Below are 26593 nucleotides of genomic sequence, written 5' to 3' on the forward strand. Positions count from 1 at the left end.
TCTTTCTTTATTGATCATTGTACAAAACAGGAGGCTCTCTTTGCACCATCGGGCATATATTGTCAATATTGTGACCCTATAAAAATTAAAACAAACTGCAACTGTTGTTAAGCTTTCTCATTAATATGACATGTTGGTTGTTCCTGCAGAGAGTTCATACCAATAGAAGTGTGTTTCATTCAGTAGATTAGCAGTTCCAAGGAGATATGTATATAGCTCCCTCATCTGGTTCACCATAGGGGAAAATATTTCAGGTCCAAAAAACTGTTCTTTTTTTATCCACCCCTAAGAATTTTATATGGCTTCTGTGTGGATTCTACACTTTTTACTTTATCTTACTTACCTTCCTCACAGGAGTAGTGAAAATGTATTAATGATTTATAAAGCATTTTGGGTATTCTCTGAATGAAGGTGCCATAAAAATGCATTTTCGTTATTGTTATTGTTTATCATCACTATTCAGTCCTGGAGAATGGATTTGTGTAAATACAAAAGGTGAAGGGATAGAATACTTGGAGGAACAAAATGTCATGAAGTGGACAGCTTTGCTTGATTAAAAAAGAAAAAAAAATAAGATAAACAAATGAGGGGAATAGTTACTAGGATTTTGCTAATTATGTACTGGATGTTTGTCTTTAGTTTAAATATAGTAGTGATATTTAACATGTGAGAGTTGTTTTTTCTAAAATAACCAATAAGTAATTGCGTAGTATTCTACTTTGCATGCAGAACAGACCAGCAAAATGTCTACATGGACTTTCACAGCTGATAAAATGAATTTGTTCAGTGTTTAAAAATTAACCAGTTGCATTATATCTCATGACATTCATAAACTGAAATTGCATCTAACTGTAGCTTAACTGCTTTTTTAACAGCTTTTACACTTCCAGATCTTACAGAGCAATTTTTGCCTCCTGACGTCGCTCCACCAATTCTTGTCAAGATAGTGGAGGCTATTGAAAAGAAAGGTAGGATAATGAACAGTCTGCCAGTGTTTTAGTTATGTTTGTGAATGGGGACTGCAGGATCAGGCCCAGAGTTTGTACATTTCCCTACCGAGGGTTTGTAATGTATCCCATTGCTCAATTGGTATTCAAGCAAATTTAGTCAGAGCCTTATCTTGTTGGTATGTGCTCAACAGAGGTTATTTGGGTTATAGAGGTAATAACATAGCTTATACCACCTGACACCTGGTAACCTGCTACAGAGCAAAAAGAGAGATTTTAATTTGCGGTTTTGAATAATGTAATACTCTTGCACCCAGTTGATATTTGTAATCACAGAAACGCATTGCCATGAGATAGCAAGGGGAAATATCTCAGAATGCTAAGTTTTGGGAGGTATTTTTTGCCCTCCAAAGAGGCTGTCCTTTATTGCTACTGTCTGTTCAATCAGCCCATATTTGTTGTATGCCCTTTGGCTTTTCTCCCTTCCCACACTCCCAGCTGTCCCCCTCTGTCCTGGTCCCCTCCTCCCCATACCATTCCCCTTACCCCTACTGGCCTTCTCAGTCTTTTGTTTCTCTTCCCTCTCCTGTTTAAATAACCCATTCTCTGTCCATCTCTTGCCTCCTGACCCCCTTGTCTCTTTCCCCAGCTTCTCTGCTGATGTCACCTTCATCAACCTTATGTGGCCAGGAGATGCCCACTGTTCCCTGCTCTCCTAATGGTCATGTAGTTGGGAGTTGGAGGGCAAGACAGGATTTGTGGTCTGGTTACTATCAGTGTCAACACTTCGAGGACTGGGAAGATACACAAGTTTAATGGATGGATCAGGGGCTGCTGATGCCAGTACTGAGAGCCAGAGTTTAATGGCAACCAGCATAGTCAGCTACTGTTTCTAGGAGACCACACTGGATGTTATTAAATCATATGTGGCCTGTATCCCTGGGCATGCTCTTTAATGTAAAATATGGAGCAAAAAATCTTACATTTATTATGGTGCCTTTTATTTGGAAGGATGTCTGCACTTTACAGAGTATACACAGGGATCACTAACTCCACCACTGAAATGGGGCTAATACAGGGCAACTGTTTAACATGTGTGCAGCAACACCACCAGCACTGACAGCTTACATACTGTGTGTGCTCTCTATGTCTGAAGTCAATAAAATAAATATGCAGAAAACCAGATAGTGATTGGCTTTAGGATATGAACAGTAAAGTATCCCCCCAAAAGGAAAAATAGCTCCTTCGGCTTTGGGTACCATACACTGTCACAATCTAAGGAATTATTTATTCTCAAGTAGCTTTTCAACTGTTCGTTTCCTCTTGAGGCAGACCATGTTTGCTGTCTCTGCTCAAGTTGTATTTCTGGGGTGGCAGGCCCTGAGCTTCTTCTCTCTTTTGGTGGGACACCTCCACTTCATTTTCTCTGTCTCCTCCCTGTATCCCATCTCTTCTTGCCTTATGAAGGCACTTTGGAGAGATGGGGCAATAGGACATGGACAAGGGAGCAGTAGTTCCTAGAGGGTCTAAGGCCAGCTGTTCCTTAGCTGGAAAGGTGCATAGAGTGGCAGGGAAGGGCTGGGGTGTTTCCTACTGAACTTCACTTCGCTCCACTGCAGGCAAATCTTTACCTTGGCAAGTACACACTTCTCCTTCTGCTGGTGTTGGCCTCCTAAAGCCAGTGCTTGGCAATTTGGTTGAGTGTGGGAGCGGGGAATGAGGGTTGACTGGATTTCTGCTGTTTCTTGGCTGGCAGCTTCTGCTGGCCCAGCAGTTTGCAGGCATGCATGTAAGGCATGGTATATTTTCCTGTGGGGTATGTTGTTGCCCTATAAAAGCAATAGCATACAGTATTTTGTCATGGTGTGTAAGAATTATACTAACTTATACTGTAAATGGTTATTTGAGGACAATAGAAATATGTTGTTTCCTATATAAAGCCACAAAGAATATTAAGTTCATGTATTCAATCTATTGTGTTTTTAAGGTCTGGAATGTTCAACTTTGTACAGAACACAAGGGTCAAGCAGTATTGCAGAATTAAGACAAATTCTTGAGTGTGGTAGGTACAACTGTTCTTCTTAAAGTACCAAATAGGTTTTGTATTAAGATTTTAACATTTTTTTCTATGCCCCCTATTCAAACTATATAATTTGATGTTTAGTTGATATAGTTTTATTCCATTGCATTTGCCATAATATTAACCTTTCCACTTTCATGGAATAGATATTTTTCTCCAAGTCCCCATTATACTGGTATTTTGTCCAAGAATAATTAGTTTAATGTTTATTAGTAACTTAATTGTTTGAGGAGGGCTCTGGAAGTGGAAAGGAGTCTCATTCAGAAGCAAGATAAAGATGCGCTGTCCCAATAATGCTGTGGGATACATTTTATTTATGCATGTACAGCTGCACATAATTTTGTGCATACATTAATACATTCAGCCCTCTGCTTCCTTTGGCCCAGTGTAGGGGGTTGGAGGGGAGACTCCTGGCTCTGCTGCATATTCCATCTGGTTCTGGTTCTTTTGGTTCTGAGAGTGAAGGAAGAGAACCTAGCTGATGATGCTACTTTGTGCAGGGATCTAGGTATCAGGGCAGTAGAATTCCTCCCCCCCCCCCCGTGTACAACATGCTTCCCCAATTCCTATCTCTCTCTTTTCCTCCCCTGTGCCAGAGTCCTAGGGTTTCGGACACTCATCTGGCCCCTGCAGTAGGCCTAGTGGGGTGGGGAGATACCCCCCGGCTACTTGTCCTCTTGCCTCAAGTCATAGGTGCTGGAACTAGGGGTCTAGCAGCACCTCCTGGCTTGAAGTGGTTTCCATTATATACATGGTTTACAGTTTGGTTCAATGGCTCTCAGCACCCCACTATATTAATTGTCCCAGCACCCCTGCCTCCAGTCTCCTTTAGCAGATTCTTAAAAATTTAATAAAACCTAACCATCTAAATGAGAAATAGTTCCAGAGCAACAGTCAGTCAAACTGTGGAAAAGCAGAGCTCTTCTGTTGTGGTGGTAGCATTACCCAAGCTTCTGCAAGCTGTGAAGGAGAGTATGTGTATGGACTTCCCCTTTCAGAGAATTGCGTGAGGGTACCAGGGCATCATACCACTGCATGAGGCTAGGAATTGAAACTGATTACACACCGTGTTGTCAAAGGCACAAAATATGGAAACTCTAAAAAGAGAAGTAATTTCTCTATTCTTTCAATTTTAGTAATTAAAAGTAATTAAAGATTAACATTGAGGAGGAAATTATTTTTGAGTTCACTATGTTTTAAATCTAGCCGGCATCATGATCTTGAATGATGGTAGAGAAAGGTATGGAATTGTGGGTTAGCAACGGAAGCTTTATTCTTAATATTTTTGTTTTCAGCACTGACTTTCCAAACCACAAATACCTGAATCTCTCTTAATTTATTCAAAATCAATATAGAATCTCACATCTGAAATGTAGTTTTATGCACAATCCACCTGTATCCTGAGACCATTGTAAAACTGGGGTTTACCTGTATTCTTGTTCAAAATTTAATTAGGTTGGAAAACAGGAAAATAAGGCTTTAGCCTTTGAGGAACTGACTGTCCTTCGTTCCTATTGAGCAGCGCGCTCAATCCTATTGAGCAAGCCAGTAAAGGTGATCAAAAATAGAAAGGTCACAACAACAGCAGCAACAAATAGCTTGCTATATATCAAATAGGTCCAGCTCTCACTATAGCTCTCGTTCCAGTCATTTGGGATGTTTCTTACAGACACTGAACCAACGGAACCCGGACTTGATCCAGCATAGAGAATAAAAGCCACAGTGACTAATGGAGTTTGAGTTCTTGCACTGATAGACTGGGTTTTTAAAGAATTATTTCCCTTCCTTCCCCTATTTCCCACCCCAAATTATTGGGCCCTTTGAAACTTTCTGGTTTTGGGAGCATTCTGGAACTTTTGTGAGAGCTTCATGTCTGACAGGAAACCTGTCTGGCTTGTAATACACACTTCTAAAATTTTATATTTTTTATTTTGACTTCTTTTATTCACTACACCAATGTTAACAGACAGTCCTATAAGTGATAGAATATTCTATTGAACTTTATCCTAAGTTGTAATTACACTAGCAGGCCATGGGCCATTACAAATGTGCAAATTCTAACTGCTATTTAAGAAACCAAGGATCCGATTCTGCAAATATATCTACACATGCTTCAGTTTATTCACATAAATGTTTCCAGGTTCAAGGCCTGAGTTGCTAATCAGCTACCAATAGAAATACTGCATTTGCACCCAGCCCTAACTATGGATTGCTCCTTACTATAGTAGTGGTTACACAAAATATTTACATGTAAAACATAAACCTGTTAAAAATATCCAGGTGCAGCCCTATAACAATATTACCACAAGCATCATTTGTAACTGTATAGTAACATTTGAAAAGTATGCAGAATCCAGGGTCTTCCTTATATAATTTACAAGGTTGGGATATAAAAAAAGCAAGGTGTTTTTAAACACTGTGGTCACTTCAGAAATAATCCCAGCGAAAGTATAATAACCTTCACTAGGGGCTGTCTACAGCGTTTGAACCCAGGACCTCCATCACCAATATACAAACCACCACCACTTTAGCTATAGTAGTAATTCTATCACGTGACAGCTATAGTATGCTGTTAGTCTCTATGTAGATTAGCCACTAGAGGGGACATGAGACAATTTTCAAGCATGCTATAAAGCCATTTCTTGAGTAATAGAATTTGTGTTACTTATAACATTTCCACATAAATATTTTCCTGCACTGCATATTGACTCCCGTGCATAATTTACATCTGATCATTTATTAGTCAGAATCTCTTCATGATTGAAGTTTCTGACCCCTTAACTTTACAGTGTATTGCTGAACAATTTTGGTATCTACTGTGGGAATTCACTGCACCTTGTAAATAACACATTTCAGCAAAGACTCATTTAGATGTCTTCAGACATTTCTTACAAATTGTTCTTCATAAATCAGATTTAGGTTGTCTGTTCTGGTGTGGTATGAAATGACAATTTTAAGGTCCTCAGAAATTTTTAAATTGCATATGTCTGGGTTTTTTCTTCAGATGCCTCTTCAATGGATTTTGAGCCAATTGATGTGCAGCTCTTAGCAGATGCTCTCAAGAGGTATCTCCTGGACCTGCCAAATTCTGTCATTCCAGCATCTGTTTACAGTGAAATGATTTCAGGAGCTCAAGGTATGAATGTGAAAGTATTTCCACTCACAGGAGGGAAAAAAAAGATTTATTAGGATCGGCACTACCCAGCATGAAGGGGCTGTGATACTGTCTCAGCCTACATAAAATGTGGAAGGTTTTTGTACACCGCAACAGGTGGTGCTCATAAAACAAAAATAAGTCTTTTCCTCACTTATTAGATATTAGCTGGTTTTGATAAAAGCTGCTGAAATTACCTAACAATATAAATATAATGAAAATTGTAAGATATTACACAGCTTGGTGCATTTAGTAAGTAAGAATAACTGTGCATGTACCGGTTAAAAAAAATCAAGGACTTATCTGTGTGCAGAAAGAGCTAATTGTTAACCTTTTATCAGTGCTGACAAAGTAAATGTATTCGAGAACACAGTGTTCTGAGGTCCATTGGCAGTTATGGAATACAAAGCAATAAATATGTTAATATAAGGTTCATCTTTGGCAGTGGTCATTTCGGACAGTACAGTTGACAACTTTCGGTATGTGGGCCTCGTACTGTTGCATGGTCCATGGGCAGGACATTGTGGCTGGTAACCTTCAAAGTTAGAAAAGCACCTGTGATTCTTATCTACTGCATCTCAGAATTACCCAATCATGTGTGACGCTAAACACAAGACAGACTTCTACCAGTACGCACTGCACATATTGTGGTTTTTACCAAACGAATGTTCTGTTTCCATTTTACTTTTATACAGTTGTTTTCTTCTGTCACTTGAGTTTTTCACTTTTGCAAAAGAAGAAAGAAGAGGCTGGGTTCTATTGAAGAACAGAATATTTTTTCTGTAAAATTGATACTTACCAGGGAACCATGTAATGGTTTCATTTTATTTGTTGAATGTTTCTGCTCTGATATCAAGAGACTTTCTATTTGCTTGCAGAAGTGCAGAGCTCAGACGAATATGCTCAGTTGCTGAAGAAACTCATCAGGTCTCCAAATATACCTCACCAGTATTGGCTCACTCTCCAATATTTGCTCAAACATTTCTTCAGACTTTGTCAAACCTCCAGCAAAAATCTCTTGAACGCAAGATCCTTAGCTGAAATTTTCAGCCCTCTGCTTTTCAAATTCCAGTTAGGAAGGTATGTGAGACATCTTAATTATCTAGTGTATTGTAACCATGATATGTGGCTCTGTTATTCAAAATAGTTAATAAGTTAATGTAGAGGACTTGTGCTCATGCTGTTATCTTTGCATTACTTTTCTAAAGGCATTAATGTAAAACTTTAAATTTTTTCCATTCTATTTTACAGCTCTGATAATGCTGACCACCTCATAAAAATCCTAGAAGTTTTAATCACAAGTGAATGGAATGAGAGACAGCCTGTACCAGGTAAAAAAAAGTTTGGATTTTAAAAAGTAATTGGTTATGGATGATTTTTATATAGTTCAAAAATCAGTTTGGTGACCATTAAAGGTCCATTATTTTTTTCTTCAGATTAAGTAAGCTCATTGAACAAATGTCTTAAAGTAATAAAATTATGGAAGTAAGTAGATATGCAGCAGAAGTTAATTTTTGTTTTCAAGGAACTGTTCTTTACTCTGAAATAATTGAATAATGTGTGCAGATTTTTCCATAGCCTTAGAATTTGTATTGCTTCTTATTGAACACTGTATGAAAAATCAAGAATGTGAGATACTTGTGAAGCAGTATATATGTACTTTTGCATTCCTTACTATTAAAAGCGGACAAATTATGAAGTCCTTTCTTAGCTCTCACTCAAGCCTTTCTAAGCATATTTCCTCAAAAGAACTGTGCCCAGTGGGGACTGATTAAAGACCTCAAATTTAGTTCTCTGTTTAGCTTTGTGCATTTTTCAGCCAAAATCTACATTCTTATTAGTGTAGGCAGAATCAAAACTGCTTCAGGATAGCTAGTTGACACGTTTTCACTGTCTGTGTTAGCATTTAGTTCATACAACCAAGAGCAAAGGTTAGCACTACTTTAATGCAACAGATTTTATTTGAAATCAAGCGTTCCTCTTTTTCTTAGTATGGGTGAGGCAGTGTTGCCAGACTTGTGCAAAAGAACTTGTGCTGCTGTGCAACGTGATTTCTCAGTTCAGCAAAGCAAGCGCATGTCAATATAGAGAAGCTGAAAGCCTTGACTTACAGTAATATTAGCAAAGGGTACTTTAATAAAGAAACAGAACGTTGTTTTAGTGTTCCTCCCTCTCTGCTTCTAAAGTACAGTAAGAGACCACAGCAGTAAGGTTTTGCAGGATTGGGTAAGAACTGGAAGAGCTGGTACGGACTTCTCAGAGTGTTGGAACAAGGTATCTTCCAAACCCACCGTACATTGATTTGAGTGAGTAATCTTGCAACCTGATATGCAGAGTTGCAGTACCTTTATGCTGGAGGGGCAGCTAGGCCAAACCAGACAGGTGCAGGGAGCCAGGCCTAGCCCCAAGCTGCAGAGTGAATGCGCAGTGGGCTTGCTTTCCAACTTCCTCTCTGTGCCTCCCCGCAACACTGGGCCAGGATTAGGGTTCCAGTGCCAGGGCAAAGGGTGCTCTGAAGGTGGTCTATGTCCCCTCGTTAAGGCAAAGAGAAGCCGGTGAAGGATTGTGGCCTATGATTTTTGGTCTCTCCATGAATATGGGCCCTAGGAACATGCCGAAGTGGCCTCTTCATTAATCCTGCCTTGCCTACTAGCTTTTAACTCTGCATTTTGATAGGATGTGTTATAACAACTTCCATTCTTATCTGTATATTTCAAAGTCCATACTTGGCAAAAGGACAATCTGTGTAGTAATTGCCATACTGTACATTATTCTTCAGTTAAATATAATATCTGCCCATCCATTAATATGTAGCCAAAAGGTTTAGGCCAAAATTTTCAAACTTGGCAGCCTCCTGAAAAGACTTTTGCTTGTGCTTAACTTTTGCATGCCTGAATATTTTTCAGAAGCATATGAGTAAATCTTTGCAGGTTTAGGATCCAGATCTCTGCTTGAGCTCCTGAAAAATTGAGACATCTGTTTAGAAGTGCAGAGTCCCCACAGCTCACGTCGAAGATTTAGGGACGGATTTTCAAAAATGCTCAGCCCCCAGCAGCTCCATATTGTTCTCAGGGGAAACAGCATTTAGGTTCCTACATTAGAGCTGAGCTCTTATGAAAATTTGGCCCTTCATATCATTTAGGCAGCTAAACTAGAGAATTCTGACTTGAATTGTTTTACAAACATCTTGACACTAACTGAATTGTAATGGTTATAAGTGGGGAAGGGGAATTTGCAATTTACCGAGGCAGGGGTTTACTTTTGACTTCTTTATTTTGACAAGGCTGGCTCCCAATGCCCAGTCAACCCTAAACAATGTAAATGTTCTACCAGACAAAAGTACAATAAACTGGGGTTTATATGTGTTATATTTTGAGATGACACTTTCAAAAATGCATCCATGTGCTTCTGACTGTCTCTAAGAAAGTATCTCCTTCTCTTGTATATCTTTAATTTGCTGGACATTTTTCTTTCTGGATGGAAAAGCTGTCATTTCTAGATAGTTATGGTGCATTGCATCATAACTGAAGTCTAAAAATTGAACACCTTAAGCGTATGTAAAAGATGCAAAACCCACTGTCAAAGTTCATTTCTGATATCTGGTATGTTGCAGAATATTCATGTGCAGTACAGTTATGAATCAGGCCTTTTAACATCTCTGGCTTGAGCTTCAACCAGGGATATTGCAAGATGTTAAAATGAAGGAAGATTCCTAAAAAAGTGAAAGGCAACTTTCAGCGATCTTTTTCCTGGTGTTGAGCAGTTTGTGACAATGCCCTAGTGAAAAGAATTTCAAAGATGAGAAATGGAAGGACTTTTTTTAAAAGATCTTACTTTTTAAAAAAAGATTGACTTCTTCATAAAGTGATTTGGTTTTGCCTGTTTGTCTTTCTTTCCTGTTACCCTTTAACCTGGAAAGAAATAAGTCTGTCTAAAATGAGTTGTGTGAATTTTCGTGGTGTCATATACAGGAGGCAGATGTGTTCATTGCTTGTTTTCTTTTAAATGCAAATTTTCTTTCTCTCCATGCAGCCATGGAAAGTGAGAAAAGTAGGACTTGTATGTTAAATTGAGCCATGTGCAGCTTTGCATCTGTAGTTATTATGATGAGCATCCTAAGCCCATTTTTGAAATGTTTTTAACACAAGCATGTATTGACCTTACCCTGCCAATATGTCCAACCCAACACCTACAACGTTTTGTTCATGAACTGAGGACACAGTTTAATATCATACAAAAATATGCCACAGTGAAATACATTTTGTCAATATCTGTGTAATCCTATGGAGAAAAAGTAAGGTTACAGGGGGCAAAGAGATTAGAAAAAAAAGTCTAGTCGCAGAAATTATTATTAACCAGTTCCATTTTCTGTATTACCTTGTCCCTCTCTCGTTCTGTGTAGCTGTTCAGTCTTTTGACTAGAATTACCAGATTTTTTCAATTTTTTTTTTTAACATCCAAACTTGATCAGCTAAACCAAAATATCAAGCTGGAGGAGAGAGAGGGGAGAGACTGCTTCTACTGTTTAAGTCACTGGGAATTTTGACATTGAATTGACGGGTATAGCATCCGGAAAAAGGTGTGTGTTCCTTATATGTGCCATATGAAACAAAAGTATCTTAACTATAGTACAGTTTAAAAAATATCAAGGAACATGTCCTTTTACATGTTTTAAGAAGAGTATTTGGGAGTTGGGGCTATAAGTTCCTACAGGTCTAAGAAGCCAGCTGATTTTTCAGGTCATGAATGATGTTAGCAGTGTAGTTGTGGCTGTGTTGGTCCCAGGATATTAGAAAGACAGGGTGGGTGAGGTAATATCAATTATGGACCAACTTCTGTTGGAGAGAGAGACAAGCTTTCAAGCTACATAGCAGAAGAGCTCTGGGTAAGCTGGAAATTTTGCCTCAGAAGTTGGTCCAATAAAAAATATTACCTCACCCACCCTGTCCCCCATCAGTGACCTTGGCTTTTCTATCTAGGCTATTATCCTAATTTATTCCACGTTTGCAAATAACATTTGTGAAGGACGTCTCCTGTGACAAATGTTACAAACTTTGGTGTGAGATGTCAGATTTTATTGTTTTTATAGGGTCAAAGGTAAAAGAACATATGAGGTAATGAGACTATCTTACACTTCTGGTTTATACACAAACTGTCACTTGCTGAAATGTTGGTTGGTGGGGTGGTCATAAATGTCAATGGCAAAGCTGAAAGACAAATTCTCTGTTTTTATAGCTGTAAATGCATTAGAGAGATTTCCAGCGTAAATGTTATGACATATACAGAAGCTGTAACTGATGCTAGTTGTTTCGGGTGAGTTTAGTGGAGTAATAAACAGAGCAGGAAAATAATGGCTCACTCCTGTTCCCATTGAAATCAGTACCAAAGCTCCCACTGATTTCACTGGTGCAGAATCTGCCCTCTAGTTCATAACTGTATTTTTGTTTTGTATCACAACACACTACAAAAGTAAGACTATTATCAGTTGTCAGTACTTTACATGCAATGTCAGAGATTTAGTCTAAATGTTTATCATAATTCAACATTATTTTTTAAATGTTAATAGTCCTGTGAATATTGTGGCCTATGCTAAGACTGTTTTGACTTTTCACAATTATAGCTGTTGTACATTCTCTTTTTCATCCAGCAGAGGGCTCCCCTTCTAAGCTAATAAAAATCATGCGGTTTACACCTAATCTAACGAAATCAAAATACATTGTTAACTAATCTCCAGCCTGGGCAACACGAGGTTGTCCTGTTTAAATTTTGACACTATGTAGAGCTTAGGTTTCTCAACGCCTTGTAATTATTGGTAAAACCACATGTATTGTATTATAACAAGTATGTACCAATTAACTGTACACCACTCAGCCCCATGCCCAGCTCTCAGTCCTGCTTCTTACATTGTATGTCTTGCATGTAAAGCACTTTAAGTAGCAGCAATCATGTAATAAGAATTAGTATGAAATCTGATCTTTCAGCAGTTGTAAAAGCTATCGGTTTGATGACAAAAAGTGCATACCAGTTGAGGTGATGTATCTTGTAAAGATAAGTAAAGTCTCAGATGCAGCTATAGTGCGCAAATGCATGTGTGTTCATATATTCATGTGGACACACACACCTGAATCGCATGTGTGGGGATGAGTGGGAATTCATTTTTGCATGGGTCATTAGACAAACATTGGACTAAACAAACATTGGACTTGGTACTGCTTTTCCACAGTGAAATTTCAACAGTTGTGTCTTGTTTGTGTGCTAATTACAGTGCTGGTTTGGCTGTTGTTCCTCCCCCTCAGATCTCCTGTGGCAATACCATAGTGTACTGTGGATGGTTGATGGAGGTTGTGTGATGCATGCTGTACTCCCCCCCTACCCCACTCCCCTTGAAAAGGGAAAGTGGCATCTCCAGCAGGTGAACAGTCTGTGCCAGCTCTAAGATCAGGACTTCTCTGATGACTCCAAAACTATGAGCCTTCTACAGCACTGTTTAGTAAATCATACTGGCTAGATATTTTTTTTTAAATCCTGTAGTAGAGTGCATATCAGTTACTACCAAAAGCTAGGTTTTTCTGTTCTCTCACGGTTTGATAATTTAGTACGGAAAGACAGATTACCATCCAAGTGTGAAATATGCCATGTTCTTTTCCAGACAAGACTGCTTCAAAGGGCAAGTAAAAATGGCAATCCTTTAGTATGCAAAGGGAAAAAAACAACAACAGCAAGAAATTGTTGTAGGTGAAACCACTTATTTGGAAAATTAACTAAAAGTCATGTATAGGGGTTTTTTTCTGTGTAGTTTGTGCGTATGTGTGTAGTTTTATTTTGGGGGACAGGAGTTGGCCTTGCAGTAGCATTTTTGACAAACACAGAGGATCCCAAGGAATACAGCTAATTAGGAGAAATACTAGTTATGGCTTGGTAAAGGAAACAGGAAGTCTTAAGCCCCATCCCTTTAGGAGGCCTGTTTCTCCTTTCACTTACTCCTGATTTCCTTCCATGTAACAATTGAAGTGGTTACTTAACTGTCTTCACTCTTGAAGGTAAAGGAGTGAAGCCATGTAAGTGAAGGGGGAAACTGACCCTTTAATTCCCTCTTCCTTCCCTCATCAAGCATGCATACTCTGACACTAAAACGAGGAAGATTGATTTGTCCGAGTGACCTTCCTGTACCACATGCCCATGAAGCTACCTTTGGCTCACCAAGTAATGAAGAGAACATGTATCCAGTATTGGAAACCACCATGGACATAGACATGTGTCTGTCTAGTGGTTAAATTGATATTAATCTGACTATGCAGTGTTGTTGTAGTCCTCTTGGTCCCAGGATATTAGAGAGGCAAGGTGGCTGAGGTAATGTCTTTTATTGGATCAACTTCTGTTGGTGAGAGAGACAAGCTTTCAAGCTTACACAGCTTTCAGGCGTCTTCTTCGGGTCTGTGTAAGCTTGAAAGCTTCTCTCTCTCACCAACAGAATTTGGTCCAATAAAAGATATTACCTCATCCACCTTGTCTCTCTGTTGTTCTGACTAACAGTTTAGAACTTCATTCTAAGGGTCTTCAATCAACACCTGTAGTTGTGGTCCTGTAAGTATGTGGGAGGTGGTGCGGGGCATGCAAACAAGCTACTTTTGCACTGGGCTGTTCTGAGAGGTACAGAACTTTACAAGGAAGCCTTTGATTCTATTTTTTTCTGAACTAACTCAGCCACTTCCTGTATTTGGCTGCTCATAGTGCTTTTCTTGACACTCAGTTACTTTAATACTGCATTGAGCAGCCTGTTATGGAGACTATTTTAAATCCACTTACAATGGTCTTCTCATTTACTTGGCGAAATGAGAAAGTTACTCCTGCATTGGCCATTTGTTAGCTGATGACAACTTTTACTTTGACTCTGGCTCTCCCCCCTCCCCCATCTGAAATCCCTGGCTCAGCAAATATTTGAACCTGCCCAAGTTAATCATGAAACTGAGATCTTTATCTGAGAGAGCTGTGCAAGCTACTGAGGTTTTTTTTTTGAGTACTACAATCCTGTTCACTTTTTAATTATGAACCAGAAATGTGTGGATACCCAATGCACAATACAGAAGTTTAATTTGTTTAGAATAGAAGAGGGGACTTGGATTTTCTGACTTCATGTTACAGGTCTTACAAGTGGATTTTATGGAGTGTTAATTGGAAAGCACAGAGTCTTTTCAGAACTGTTCACCTAATTCATTCAGAGAAGTGTCCTAACAAAGGAATTTTTTTAAAAGACTTTTCTATCTGAAAGGATTGCTATCTGAACTTTTCAGGTTGTTGGATACAAGTATTACTGGGGTGAGCATTTGCGATGCATAATTTACAAAGTAAGTGGTTTTGAATGTGTATGCAGTTTCCCCCCCCCCAAGTCCTTACAGAAATAGGGTGTATATATTTTCAATACTTTATTATAATTGATCACCAGTCATAACGTGCCTGAGTGAAAGTCAATATCTATCCAGGTTAAGCTGGGGCAGTGGAAAATCACCTGTGTCCTGTCTGTTCTGGTTTGCCGTATGGTGTCACAGCAAGCTAGACTAGTTTGGGCTGAGCAGTAACCTGATTTTACAAGTGTGGCTGTCTAGAATTTGGTCAATGGTAAGAAAAGGTGGGAAGCATTTTTTTTCCTGGTAGCAGTTTTTGATGGAAGTTTAAATAAAAATCATACTAACCTCCTGTTAGACTAAAGGTAGCAATATATTATTTGCAGGAAATCTCTCATAACCTACTTTAAGTAATGTACTGTTGCAACTGTTTGAGGAGTAGGTGGGCTAACCCCTCAAGTTCAATGTTTGGACTTGTCTGGGAGCATCTTATGTATCCTGTTACACTTTGCAAATGGAACAAATCTTTGGTGCTTGTCTACCTAAATGGGGAAGAGAGGGAGGCTACTTCAAAAGGAGCTTAAACATGATCATGTGCAGGCAAACCAGCATGTACAAGTATTGATGATGTTGGTACTATAGCCATCTTCTTGCATGCTAGTACTTGTCTAAAAGGATAAAACTACAACGAGATAGTTGGGTTGGGATGTGGATGCAATATTGAGGAGATGCAAATAATTTTGTTCATTTTTAAGTATGTAACAAGTATTGGCGTAGTATGTACAGATTTTATCTATCCAGTGGTCAAAAAGATTTCTTAAGATGACTGTATTGCTAATTGCTTCAATTACTTATATTTTTGGTATCTAGTTTTCTGCCTAGATAGAGGATAGTGACTATTAAAGTATTCATAAGTGCTATGCATAGTAGCCTACTGCTGCGTTAATAGTATTCTTTAGAGGAGGCTCAAAGAGTAATATTCAAAAAATCTTTTTTCATATTCAGTACGGTTGAGAAGAAATATTTTTCAATAGCAGGAGGCTTTTGTTGATATAAAGTCAGATATATAAAGAAGAAAATGACAATGGCTCCTGCTTTCAGAAAATAACTAGCATGGTAAATGATAGGAGCAGGGCAGAGAAACAATGGGAAAAGGCAAACTATATCATTATTCTGACAGACAGGCTCTGTATGTTCAGAAGAGTCATTTTTTGAGATTTTGCTTATTTTGGTTCACTGCCCTGGTTTAAAAAAAAACCTCATTAACATCTTTAGCATAAGATTGCAATATTTTATTTCTAGCTTTCAAAATTAAAGTGAAAATGTTTAACAGTTGTATTGCACTACAAAATGATAAGGAAATAAGGCACTTGGTATGATACAAAACGTATCAGGGCATTGTGACCATTTAAAAGTTTAAAACTCGGCACAGTATAGAAATACAATTTCTGTTCATTACATATTTGGAGTGCATATTCCCCCCTCCCCCACCCTTTTTTTTTTTTGAAATATGTAAAGTAGGTACAAAAGGCCTAAAAGGATCTTGAATGGTCATCTTTAGGTAACTGAATGGGCTACTGAAACTGAGAAGTTACCTACCTATCTGTAAACACAGATCCACTATATGTATTTAAAAAAAAAAAAAAAAAAAAAGCTACGTGCTGCAGCATATCAGCCTTTGTCAACCTGCCAGCAGTGGAATGTACCATGCTGCAAAGAGTCAGAAAAATAAAATGGAGAAGTCAGCATAAGGAGAACATAGTCAGTCTGTTTGTGTATAACATCATTCATATATTGCAATTCTGTTTAAATGTAGAGTCTTTCTGAAACTGAAATTGTTTTAAGATTAGTGTAGAACAAAATGATGAAACAGGAGTGGTCTGGTGACATTATTTTGACACGATTGGCTGAGGATGATGATGTAATAGGTTACAGTGCAGCCCCTTATAGGTTTTAAAATGAATTCCAAGACACCATGACAAAGAGAGCCTGATTCTTTTTTCTTATAACTGAGCTTTACTCAGTGAAACTCATACAAATGTACAACACTGTTTGGAATATGGAAGAACTGGATATAGAATATCCCAGGACAGATATAAATTGTGGCACAGACTTGATGTTTTACATAGAAATGGATCCACCAGGTAATAATACTGCAGTCTTATTGTGAAAGACTAGTTCATTTTGGTCTTTATGATAGCTGCTGCAAAATCTCATTAGATGTTTAGGATTTACTTCCTTTGTCATTGATGCAAATGATTTTTTTCATAACTTGGAATTAAATTGTGGTTTTAATGCATAGAAGTAGCAATTAGAATCATAGCCTGTAGTAAATACCTTTTTTCTTCTTTAATTGGAATTGAATTGAATTCAGGTGTTTCAATTTTGATTTTATTCTCTCATATGTAGTCTTAGTTCTGTTTTAGTGTATACTAAAAATGTTGCATCATTTTTATTTTTATTTTTGCTATTTCTGCTCTACATTATGACTGACGAGATCCTATAAAAACACTTGTATTTCCTGGTACAGTGATTACACATCAGTATGCAGGATTGTCTCGGGGAAAACATTTTAAAATCTAACAAATTAATTCCTCACTTTGTATCTGTTAGTCATTTGATAGTGGAATTGTTATACTATCCTGACGCTCTCTTTATTATTATAAAAACATTGTCTTTTGCAGTCAAGCATATTATACAATCATATACATAAACTATGTAAAATTTACTATAGAACTTAAAACCTTGTTTCCTTTTTAACCCTGATTCCAATGTTGTCCTCCTAGCTAGTAAGACAGAAATGCTGCAGTATCTTTTTTGGCACCCAGTGGTGTACGTATGCAGCTTTGACATTGAGAAAAGGGGATGTGGTTTTTAATCAGACTTGCCATTTGGAACACAGTTTATCCTGTCAAATACTAAGATTAACACTACGGATATTTGGGTGACAGGTGGGTTCCTTAAAGGGGTTTTTAGCAGATCATTGTACAAAATGCTGAGGATCAGAGAAACTCAATTCCTCTTCCTAAAACATACAGTATTGCTGTGGTTTTGCTGCTTTTATTACCCACAGCGGCGCTTGTACTAGAAAGTTGCAAAATTCCTCTTGGATAATTAAATGGGAGGAAAAATAAAAATGAAACTTGACATGTTTTGTTGTTCGTAATGATCGCAGGATGGATATTTGTTGTAGGAGGCAGACAAAGGTGAAAAACTTTAGTTTAAACATTTTTGCCACAAAATGCCTTTTTTGGTTGTGTTTTGCTTGAAATGTATTCTTCAGTAACTAACATACATCTTTTGGTGTAGTACATCCTTATGGAGTAATTAAGTTTGTTGCCAGTAAAATATCTTGATTTACTTGGTATCTTTCAAAGATTGCCAATAACAGAAACCTGTGTTTTGCAATCATTTTAGCTTTCTTTTGACATAATGATTGTTGTAAATCATAGCACAAATTAGGATTTTGAGGTATGTACTATTTAATTTGCAGCCGGGCTACAAATAACTTTTTTCCCCCTCCTCTGCAGCACTGCCTCCTAAGCCACCGAAACCTAATACTGTAATTAACAACGGTATGAATAACAACATGTCTTTACAAGATGCTGAATGGTATTGGGGAGATATCTCAAGGTAAGTCAGCAAAAGGCATGTATGTATTTGCTATATTCTCTTTTGTTTTCTACTTAACTACAGAAGAATGATTGTTGTATTAAGAACCATTTTCAGAACATTTTCCAACACAAACATACCATAGATGGTTTTGTTGCAAAGATGACTAAAAAGTGACTGACAGTCAGTTAGGATGCCGTATGTCCAAAAATATAATTCTTTGTAAGTTGTTCTATTATTTTAAGACCTCTATATGAAACACTAGCATGAAAGGACAACACTGATAACCATCATTTTTCCTCCTTCTAGCATCCAAGACCATAACTCTGAGGCACAATACTGTTGTGTTAATAAACCAGACTAAAAAATGCTGTGTATAAGCAACATTTTTGACCTTACTATATATAGATACAGTAGTAGAGTGTCACTGGATGCTCCAATTGTGCGGGCTTGTATGAACAAGTAGGAAGAACTTTGCAGAAATATAAATCTGTTCCAGCAGTGGGAGGGTATTGGATACAGCATTTTTATATTCCATTTGTTCACCAGTAGAACTATGAAATAAATGTAATGTTCTTAAGGAGATAGAGAAGGCTGATGAAAAAAGCAAAGATGTATTTCTGTTTTAAGAAAGATAGAGGGAGAAATGATAGATTACAGTGAGGAAATTAGTAAGAGGTAGTCATTGTTTACTTTTGCTTTCATTTTAGGGAAGAAGTAAATGAGAAGCTTCGTGACACTGCTGATGGTACCTTTTTGGTACGAGATGCTTCTACCAAAATGCATGGAGACTACACGCTTACACTAAGGTAAAATACTCAGCTAGATTCTGATATTGGAATATATTCTTACAGAGCTGCATTTAAAAATGCTACTTTCTTTTGGCAAGAGCATCCGAAATATGGCTGACTGTTTTCCAAACTATATTTACAGGAAAGGAGGAAATAACAAATTAATCAAAATATTTCACCGAGATGGGAAGTACGGCTTTTCAGACCCATTAACTTTCAACTCTGTGGTTGAGCTAATAAACCACTACCGGAATGAATCTCTAGCCCAGTATAATCCGAAACTGGATGTAAAATTACTTTATCCAGTATCCAAGTACCAGCAGGTAATATTTTTTATTCTGTTTATGTACAGAAAAGTTATTAGCGTGTAGAGCCATTTAATATGGAGAAACTCTCTTCAGTTAATATTTGAGATACGAATAAACTGGATCTAAGACTTAAAAAAAAAAAAAAAGCAACTCTACAAATTGTACATCAAACAATACAAACTTTAAATACTCTACATAGTTTATTAAGAAATAAACTTACCAGGTTAAATATGACAATTTTAATGATGAAATATATAATTTTCAGCATAATGCTATGTGCTGGCAGTGCAAAATTGTCTTTTGTGCTTAATTTCATTTCAAATGTGCATATTATATGCATTCAGTACATCTCTTCTCCATATTGTGAGAGAAATGTCAAGTTATAGTGTATTTCTTTCTAATGGTCACTTTTTTCTTAACCAATTTTATTATGAAATTTGTACTGTGTAACTGTTCCTTTACTGGATATATTTCCTTCTGCTTATCCTCCCAGGATCAAGTTGTGAAAGAGGACAGTATTGAAGCAGTGGGAAAGAAATTACATGAATATAACACTCAGTTCCAAGAAAAGAGTCGAGAATATGACAGACTCTATGAAGATTACACCAGAACATCTCAGGTGAGTTATCTTTGAAGCAGGACTTGTAGAGTGCAGGACTTCTTATTTGGTTTTAGAAGGACATTGACATAAATTGCTAATGTTAACTTTGAGGTACTTTTTTCTTTTCTTCTTTTAAAAGACAAAAGTTGCTTGATGTGATAGTTCAGTAAGTTGGAATCATTTACTCATGTCTGCGCACTGTTACCCACTGCGCACTATTGATATTGAACAAAATCAGTCCTGGGGCCGGTTTTGTTCAATATCTTCATAAATGATCCGGAGGATGGTGTGGATTGCACTCTCAGCAAATTTGCGGATGATACTAAACTGGGAGGAGTGGTAGATACGCTGGAGGGGAGGGATAGGATACAGAAGGACCTAGACAAATTGGAGGATTGGGCCAAAAGAAATCTGATGAGGTTCAATAAGGATAAGTGCAGGGTCCTGCACTTAGGACGGAAGAACCCAATGCACAGCTACAGACTAGGGACCGAATGGCTAGGCAGCAGTTCTGCGGAAAAGGACCTAGGGGTGACAGTGGACGAGAAGCTGGATATGAGTCAGCAGTGTGCCCTTGTTGCCAAGAAGGCCAATGGCATTTTGGGATGTATAAGTAGGGGCATAGCGAGCAGATCGAGGGACGTGATCATTCCCCTCTATTCGACATTGGTGAGGCCTCATCTGGAGTACTGTGTCCAGTTTTGGGCCCCACACTTCAAGAAGGATGTGGATAAATTGGAGAGAGTCCAGCGAAGGGCAACAAAAATGATTAGGGGACTGGAACACATGAGTTATGAGGAGAGGCTGAGGGAGCTGGGATTGTTTAGCCTGCAGAAGAGAAGAATGAGGGGGGATTTGATAGCTGCTTTCAACTACCTGAAAGGGGGTTCCAAAGAGGATGGCTCTAGACTGTTCTCAATGGTAGCAGATGACAGAACGAGGAGTAATGGTCTCAAGTTGCAGTGGGGGAGGTTTAGATTGGATATTAGGAAAAACTTTTTCACTAAGAGGGTGGTGAAACACTGGAATGCGTTACCTAGGGAGGTGGTTGAATCTCCTTCCTTAGAGGTTTTTAAGGTCAGGCTTGACAAAGCCCTGGCTGGGATGATTTAACTGGGAATTGGTCCTGCTTTGAGCAGGGGGTTGGACTAGATGACCTTCTGGGGTCCATTCCAACCCTGATATTCTATGATTCTATAACCATGGGTTGGTACCCTCCTCTTGGCTTGGCAGCAGCTCTGCATATTGACCATTTGTAGGGTCTGGATCCCCATGCCTTGAAGGCACAAATTCAAACTACAATGCCTTAGAATTTCTCTCGAGAGAAAGGTATCATGTACAAAATGTATGGCACGTGGGTATGACAACTAGACACAGTGCAGGAATGAATAGCAACCCACCTCTCTCATATTTACCAGTAATTAGCAGAGCCTGGGAATGCCAGGGAAGTGGCACTGTTTTATAGTTGCAGAATGAATACTGTGCCTTCTGGAACCTGCAAAAAACATACCTAAAAGATAGGAATTTTGAAAGATACTGGAGATGTGGGTGAAACGCCAAGTAATCACTCAGATCAGCTTAGTATTTCAAGAGTCCCAACTATACCTGTAGGGGTACAAAGGGTAAAGTGAGGACAGTTTCGAAAGGCTCCAATTGTAAAAATAAAACTAATATATAAAACAAATGTAGTAGATAATTCTACCTATGGTCATTGCCTTTCTTGGAAAGCAGCATCATTGTAGCAAGTTGTACACGGCTCGCTTTTCATATATTGTAAAGGTCTACAGATGACTCACATGTTGCTTCAGGGATATTAAAGTACAATCATTTTGCTACAAAATAACTTAAACCTTTCCAGAGATATAGGCCAGTAAATCATCCCTTCAGTTTTATAGGGTCTATAATGATGATTACTTTATTTACAGGAAATTCAAATGAAAAGAACGGCTATTGAAGCATTTAATGAAACAATAAAAATATTTGAAGAGCAGTGCCAGACACAAGAAAGATACAGCAAAGAGTATATTGAAAAGTTTAAACGGGAAGGAAATGAAAAAGAAATACAAAGGTTGGTACCAGTGCTTATCTGTTTAAAATGTGTGTGATTTAGACAAAGTAAAAAAATACAAAGTCCATACATGAGAAGGTACGTCAACGAAATAAATCTGAAATGCAGTGGGTGACAGCTTACAAATTTTGCAACTGAATCTTGAAAAATAAATCTTCTCTTAGATGTTTACAAGTGAAAATAGGAAACCTGGATTATGTACCAGGATCTAACAAAGTATAACAAACCTAATTCTTCTTTTCAGAATAATGCACAACTATGAGAAGTTGAAGTCTCGAATAAGTGAAATTGTGGACAGCAGACGTAGACTAGAAGAGGATTTAAAGAAGCAAGCGGCTGAATATAGAGAGATTGACAAACGTATGAACAGCATTAAACCAGACCTTATACAATTGAGAAAGACAAGAGACCAGTACTTGATGTAAGTACATATATGAATTACAAAGAATTTAGTTTTCCCATAATGTCCAACTTTTGCCGATTAAAAATATATATAAACCTGTTTTTAATTATTTTCCAGGTGGTTGACTCAAAAAGGTGTTCGGCAAAAGAAGTTGAATGAATGGCTGGGCAATGAAAATACAGAAGAGTAAGTATTTAAGGAATTGAATACTCCTGAAATCAAATAATGCTACACACTAATGAGTTTAAGCATGTTTAGTTCAGTGACTGTAGGAAGACTCTCAGGCACAGCACATCTGAGCATAGCTGATACTGGTTTGGACCTGACAACCTGTTTTACTGAGAATATTAGCAAGGGCACCAGTCTTATCCTTTGCTCCTCTATGAATACCTAAGAGAGGTATATGGTCAGGTGACTATAATGAGGAATTGGAATCTAGGATTCTGGGTTCGGCTCTTGACTCCATCACTGACCTCTTGAAAGACTTGAACTTAAAACTCTAACCTTGCTGCTCCTGTCTGTAAAATGGGGATCATAGGATATACATTCCTCAGAGGGGTATTATGTAGCTGAATTAATATTTATAAAACACTCTGAGAAATTCTGATGACAGGCTCTCTACAAGCGCAAAGTATTGGTGGTGGTTAGTATCAACCATCACCAGAGATGGACATGATCCAGAGCGTGGATCTGCTCTGCCTTTATATTCCAGTTTATGACTTGTCTGAGTAGAGGCAGATATTGTTCTGTCATTAAAGCAAATGAGTTGGATACAGGTTTTTAACTTGCTTTGGCCACTGGACCATCACCACACACAGATCATGGGTGAAAAGTGTTGATCATGTAACTGTCAAGTATTCCAGGCTAGGTGAGGTGACTATAGTGATGGATTCTAGTTTCCCTTTAAAACCAAATCTAACCAACAGAAACTTCATGAATCAAAGAGTAACTTCATGAATCAATAGTGTAAAAAAAGTAAAACCTGAATTTCAGAAGAGGTGTCAGTGGAATTCATATCCTGTTTAACATTATCACCCTGTGTTGCTTCCTGTCCTTGCCTTCTACACTTCCTTTCTTGGTCAGAGGTAGCTGCAGCATGGTCAGTGATGTGTTTTTCTATGGTTCCACTCTAGCTTTGTCTAAAATAGTGGTTTGGCTTTTCTTAGTTGTCTTCTATTGCTATAGAACTGGTGCAGCTCCACTGGGATTGGCAGTCGTGGAAGTATTGGATAGACAGGGCACAGGCATTTTTACAACCATGTTGTTTAACCTTTCAGAGCACAGGTAGAAGATAAGGTGGTAAAAATGTAGGCAGCCAGTCTCCATTAGCCCTCCCATCATTGTTATGACAAGAATTCTGCACCAAAGTGCAGATACATAATTAGTTAAACAACCACAAAAAGTAACTATGAATGGAGTGATGTCAGATTGAAAGGAGATCTCAAGTGGGTTTCCACAGGAATCTGTTCTGGGTGTTATTTAACATCTTTATTAATGACCTGGATGTAGGACTAGAGAGTCATACTGATCAGATTTGCAGATGACACTAAGGTGAGGGAGCGGGGCCCGCAAACACTTTAGAGAACAGAACTAAAATTCAGAGGGATCTTGATAAATTGGAGAACTGGACTATAGACAACAAAATGAAATTCAACAAAGACAATAAGGTGCTACAAATCACTAGAGGTGATTGTGCCACTCTACTTAGCGCTGGTTAGGCCTCAGTTGGAGTACTGTGTTCAATTTTGGTCACTGCTATAAAGAAGGGATGTAGAGAAACTGGAAAGGATCAAGAGGCAAGCGACAAAGATGATCAAAGGGATGGAATGCAAGCCATATGGGCAAAGGCTGAAGGAACTGGGTATGTTTAGTTTGGAAAAGATTAAGGGGGGGATATGATAGAGGTCTTCAAATACTTGAAAGGCTACCATAAAAAAGGATGGAGAAAAAATTTGCCCTCTTGTCACAGGGGGCAGGACAAGAGGCAATGGGCTCAAACTACAGCATAGCAGATTTAGATTAAATCTCAGGAAATACTTCCTAACTGTAAGAACAGTAGTACAATAGTACAAGCTGCCTAGGGAAGTCGTGGAAGCTACGTCACTGGAGGTTTTCAAGAAGAGGCTGGATAGCCACCTGTCTTAGATGATTTAGACACAACTAGTCCTGCATCTTGGCAGGGGGATTAGACTAGATGACCTGTGCAGTTCCTTCTAATCCTATGGCTCTGTGATTTTCTTCTTAACGCTAGAGCCAATTGGAGATTGCTCCAAAATAAGGCTAGTGCAGACAAGGCCACAGTTTGGGAACATAGGATCCAAATATGAAATGAAACATTGAAAAAATAGCTTTTATTTATTTTGTCTTTCCTTGCTAATGAGCCATCTGATTTCTGCTCAAATTTATGCTGACACCATTCAGATTGTTTTCTGAAGTAATAATATAGCCAAAATAAACACTGAAAATGAGAATAAACAGACAACTGGGATCCTTGTCTAGGAGATAGCTGGAGTTAAAGCGGTAGAAATACAAATAAGGGCAATGGGGTGTGACAGGATAAGGAAGGTAGATGGTGTTCATTAGTGAGAGAAACCAGAATCTTCCAAAGAAACTGAATTCCAACAGTGGACACTGATGTTTGTAGCACAGATTGAGGCTAACTAGAATCAAGGAATTGGGGATGAATGAGAAGCCGTATTTACTCAGTGCTTGAAAAACTGACCAGACACCTACTAGCCAGAGGTCTAAATCTACTAGCCAAAAGTATACCGATGGACAAATTTGGAGGGTCCCATCAGTGCAGGCTAGCAGCCATACCTTGGTGTGCGGAGGGAGCGTTATTCCACTTCTTCACAGTCTCCAGCTGCTTGTTTACTGTCGAGGTGCTGTCCTTTAACCCTGGTTGGAGGCTTTATCTAGCTACAGTAGTCTGAATAACTATGAAATTCCATCCTATGTGGCTGATGGAAGAGAGAAAAGCTTTCTGTATCCTAATTGCGGAAAGGCATGGGGAGGGAAGAGCCTCTATTCTGTACCTTTCTTAGAACCCCCCGTTTGCAGCAGAGAGGAGAGAGAAGTCTATTATGCTGCCCTTTCCAGACCTTTTATTTTTTTGGGTCTCTTTCCCAAAATGAATAATTCACTTGCCCCTCTCTGCTGTTGCACATAACTTTCCCAAACAGCAGCATGAAATTGAACTGATTCCTGACAATTTCACTGCTGACCACAGAGTTCTGACCATCAGCAATGAAACTGACCTAAGGTGCTGTTCAGTTTGCTGGGTCTGTTGCTTGCCAAAATTAGGAGCAGCAGCAGAAGCACTCTCTGAAGACTCAGGAAGATAACACTGCCTCCATTTATATTTCTTTCATACTTATAAGGGTATCTGCACAGTAATGCTAGAAATAACATTTTTATTTTTACATGAAAACTTAAAGTCAGAAGAATTATATGGCTTGGGCCCCTGTACTCACCTTCCTACTAGTGGGTTTTTTCAAGTCTTGCTGCCTGTACCTAGTTTCTTCTCTGTGACATTACTGAATGTGGCTTGCTGGTATAGGCATATGATTCTTGCTTGGGGTGAGAGAGAGATCCCAGGTTCAAAAAACCTTGGACAAGCCCTTGCAAAGGCTGTGTTTGAGGGCTGGACTTGATGACTTCTCGAGGTCCTGACAAGCTCTACATTTCTGTGATTATCCTTTTCATATTTGTACAGCCAATACTCTATGGTTGAAGATGATGAGGATTTGCCCCATCATGATGAGCGAACGTGGAATGTGGGAAATATCAACAGAAGCCAAGCTGAAAATCTGCTGCGGGGAAAACGGGATGGAACATTCCTTGTTCGGGAGAGCAGCAAACAGGGTTGCTATGCCTGCTCTGTGGTGTATGTATCCTGATTTTTTGCTTTGGTTGTAAAAGCATAGAGGTGACAATGAGGTTAAAAAAAATTGTTGCTAGTAAGTTTATCTGGGTGATGAGCAAGAAATCCTGTTAGGGCCTGATCTCAGTGACTTCAGCAGGCTTGGGACTGGGCTGTCAGGATCATCTACTCTCATCACTGCTCCTCTGCGTCCTGCAAAGTTCAACCCTGGGAAGTTCCCACAGACGGACCTTAGAGTGAAGGGGGAGAATGACAGCATAGAACTACTGGCTGCTGATCCACTAAGTTCTTTGTACCTTCTGCCTACCCAAACAGTGTGTAAAGCATGACACCCTGAGAATTCTAGTTAGATGTAAGATGTATGGAATTATTCCAATGTAGAATACTGTCATTTTGTATATTTA

The 26593-nt window shown here is 38.5% G+C and overlaps 1 protein-coding gene across 4 annotated transcripts in view; it reads left to right on the top strand.

Annotated features, from left to right (window-relative positions):
- The window catches only part of PIK3R1 (phosphoinositide-3-kinase regulatory subunit 1), a 78519-nt gene that overhangs the window by 47438 nt on the left and 4488 nt on the right, over nucleotides 1–26593 (top strand). The window contains exons 3-15 of one of the 4 annotated variants that reach the window (XM_073344109.1): nucleotides 876–968; nucleotides 2935–3009; nucleotides 6032–6163; nucleotides 7060–7261; nucleotides 7433–7512; nucleotides 18054–18156; nucleotides 18846–18944; nucleotides 19069–19249; nucleotides 19728–19853; nucleotides 21761–21903; nucleotides 22148–22324; nucleotides 22424–22492; nucleotides 26022–26192. In XM_073344109.1, coding sequence (XP_073200210.1) covers nucleotides 876–968; nucleotides 2935–3009; nucleotides 6032–6163; nucleotides 7060–7261; nucleotides 7433–7512; nucleotides 18054–18156; nucleotides 18846–18944; nucleotides 19069–19249; nucleotides 19728–19853; nucleotides 21761–21903; nucleotides 22148–22324; nucleotides 22424–22492; nucleotides 26022–26192 — 1651 coding nt within the window. Of the gene's footprint in view, nucleotides 1–875; nucleotides 969–2934; nucleotides 3010–6031; nucleotides 6164–7059; nucleotides 7262–7432; nucleotides 7513–16153; nucleotides 16668–18053; nucleotides 18157–18845; nucleotides 18945–19068; nucleotides 19250–19727; nucleotides 19854–21760; nucleotides 21904–22147; nucleotides 22325–22423; nucleotides 22493–26021; nucleotides 26193–26593 lie in introns of those variants that run through there. The other 3 variants (XM_073344110.1, XM_073344112.1, XM_073344111.1) reach the window with 3 other exon arrangements.

The sequence above is a fragment of the Lepidochelys kempii genome, chromosome 5 (assembly GCF_965140265.1).
Source record: "Lepidochelys kempii isolate rLepKem1 chromosome 5, rLepKem1.hap2, whole genome shotgun sequence".
NCBI lineage: Eukaryota > Metazoa > Chordata > Testudines > Cheloniidae > Lepidochelys > Lepidochelys kempii.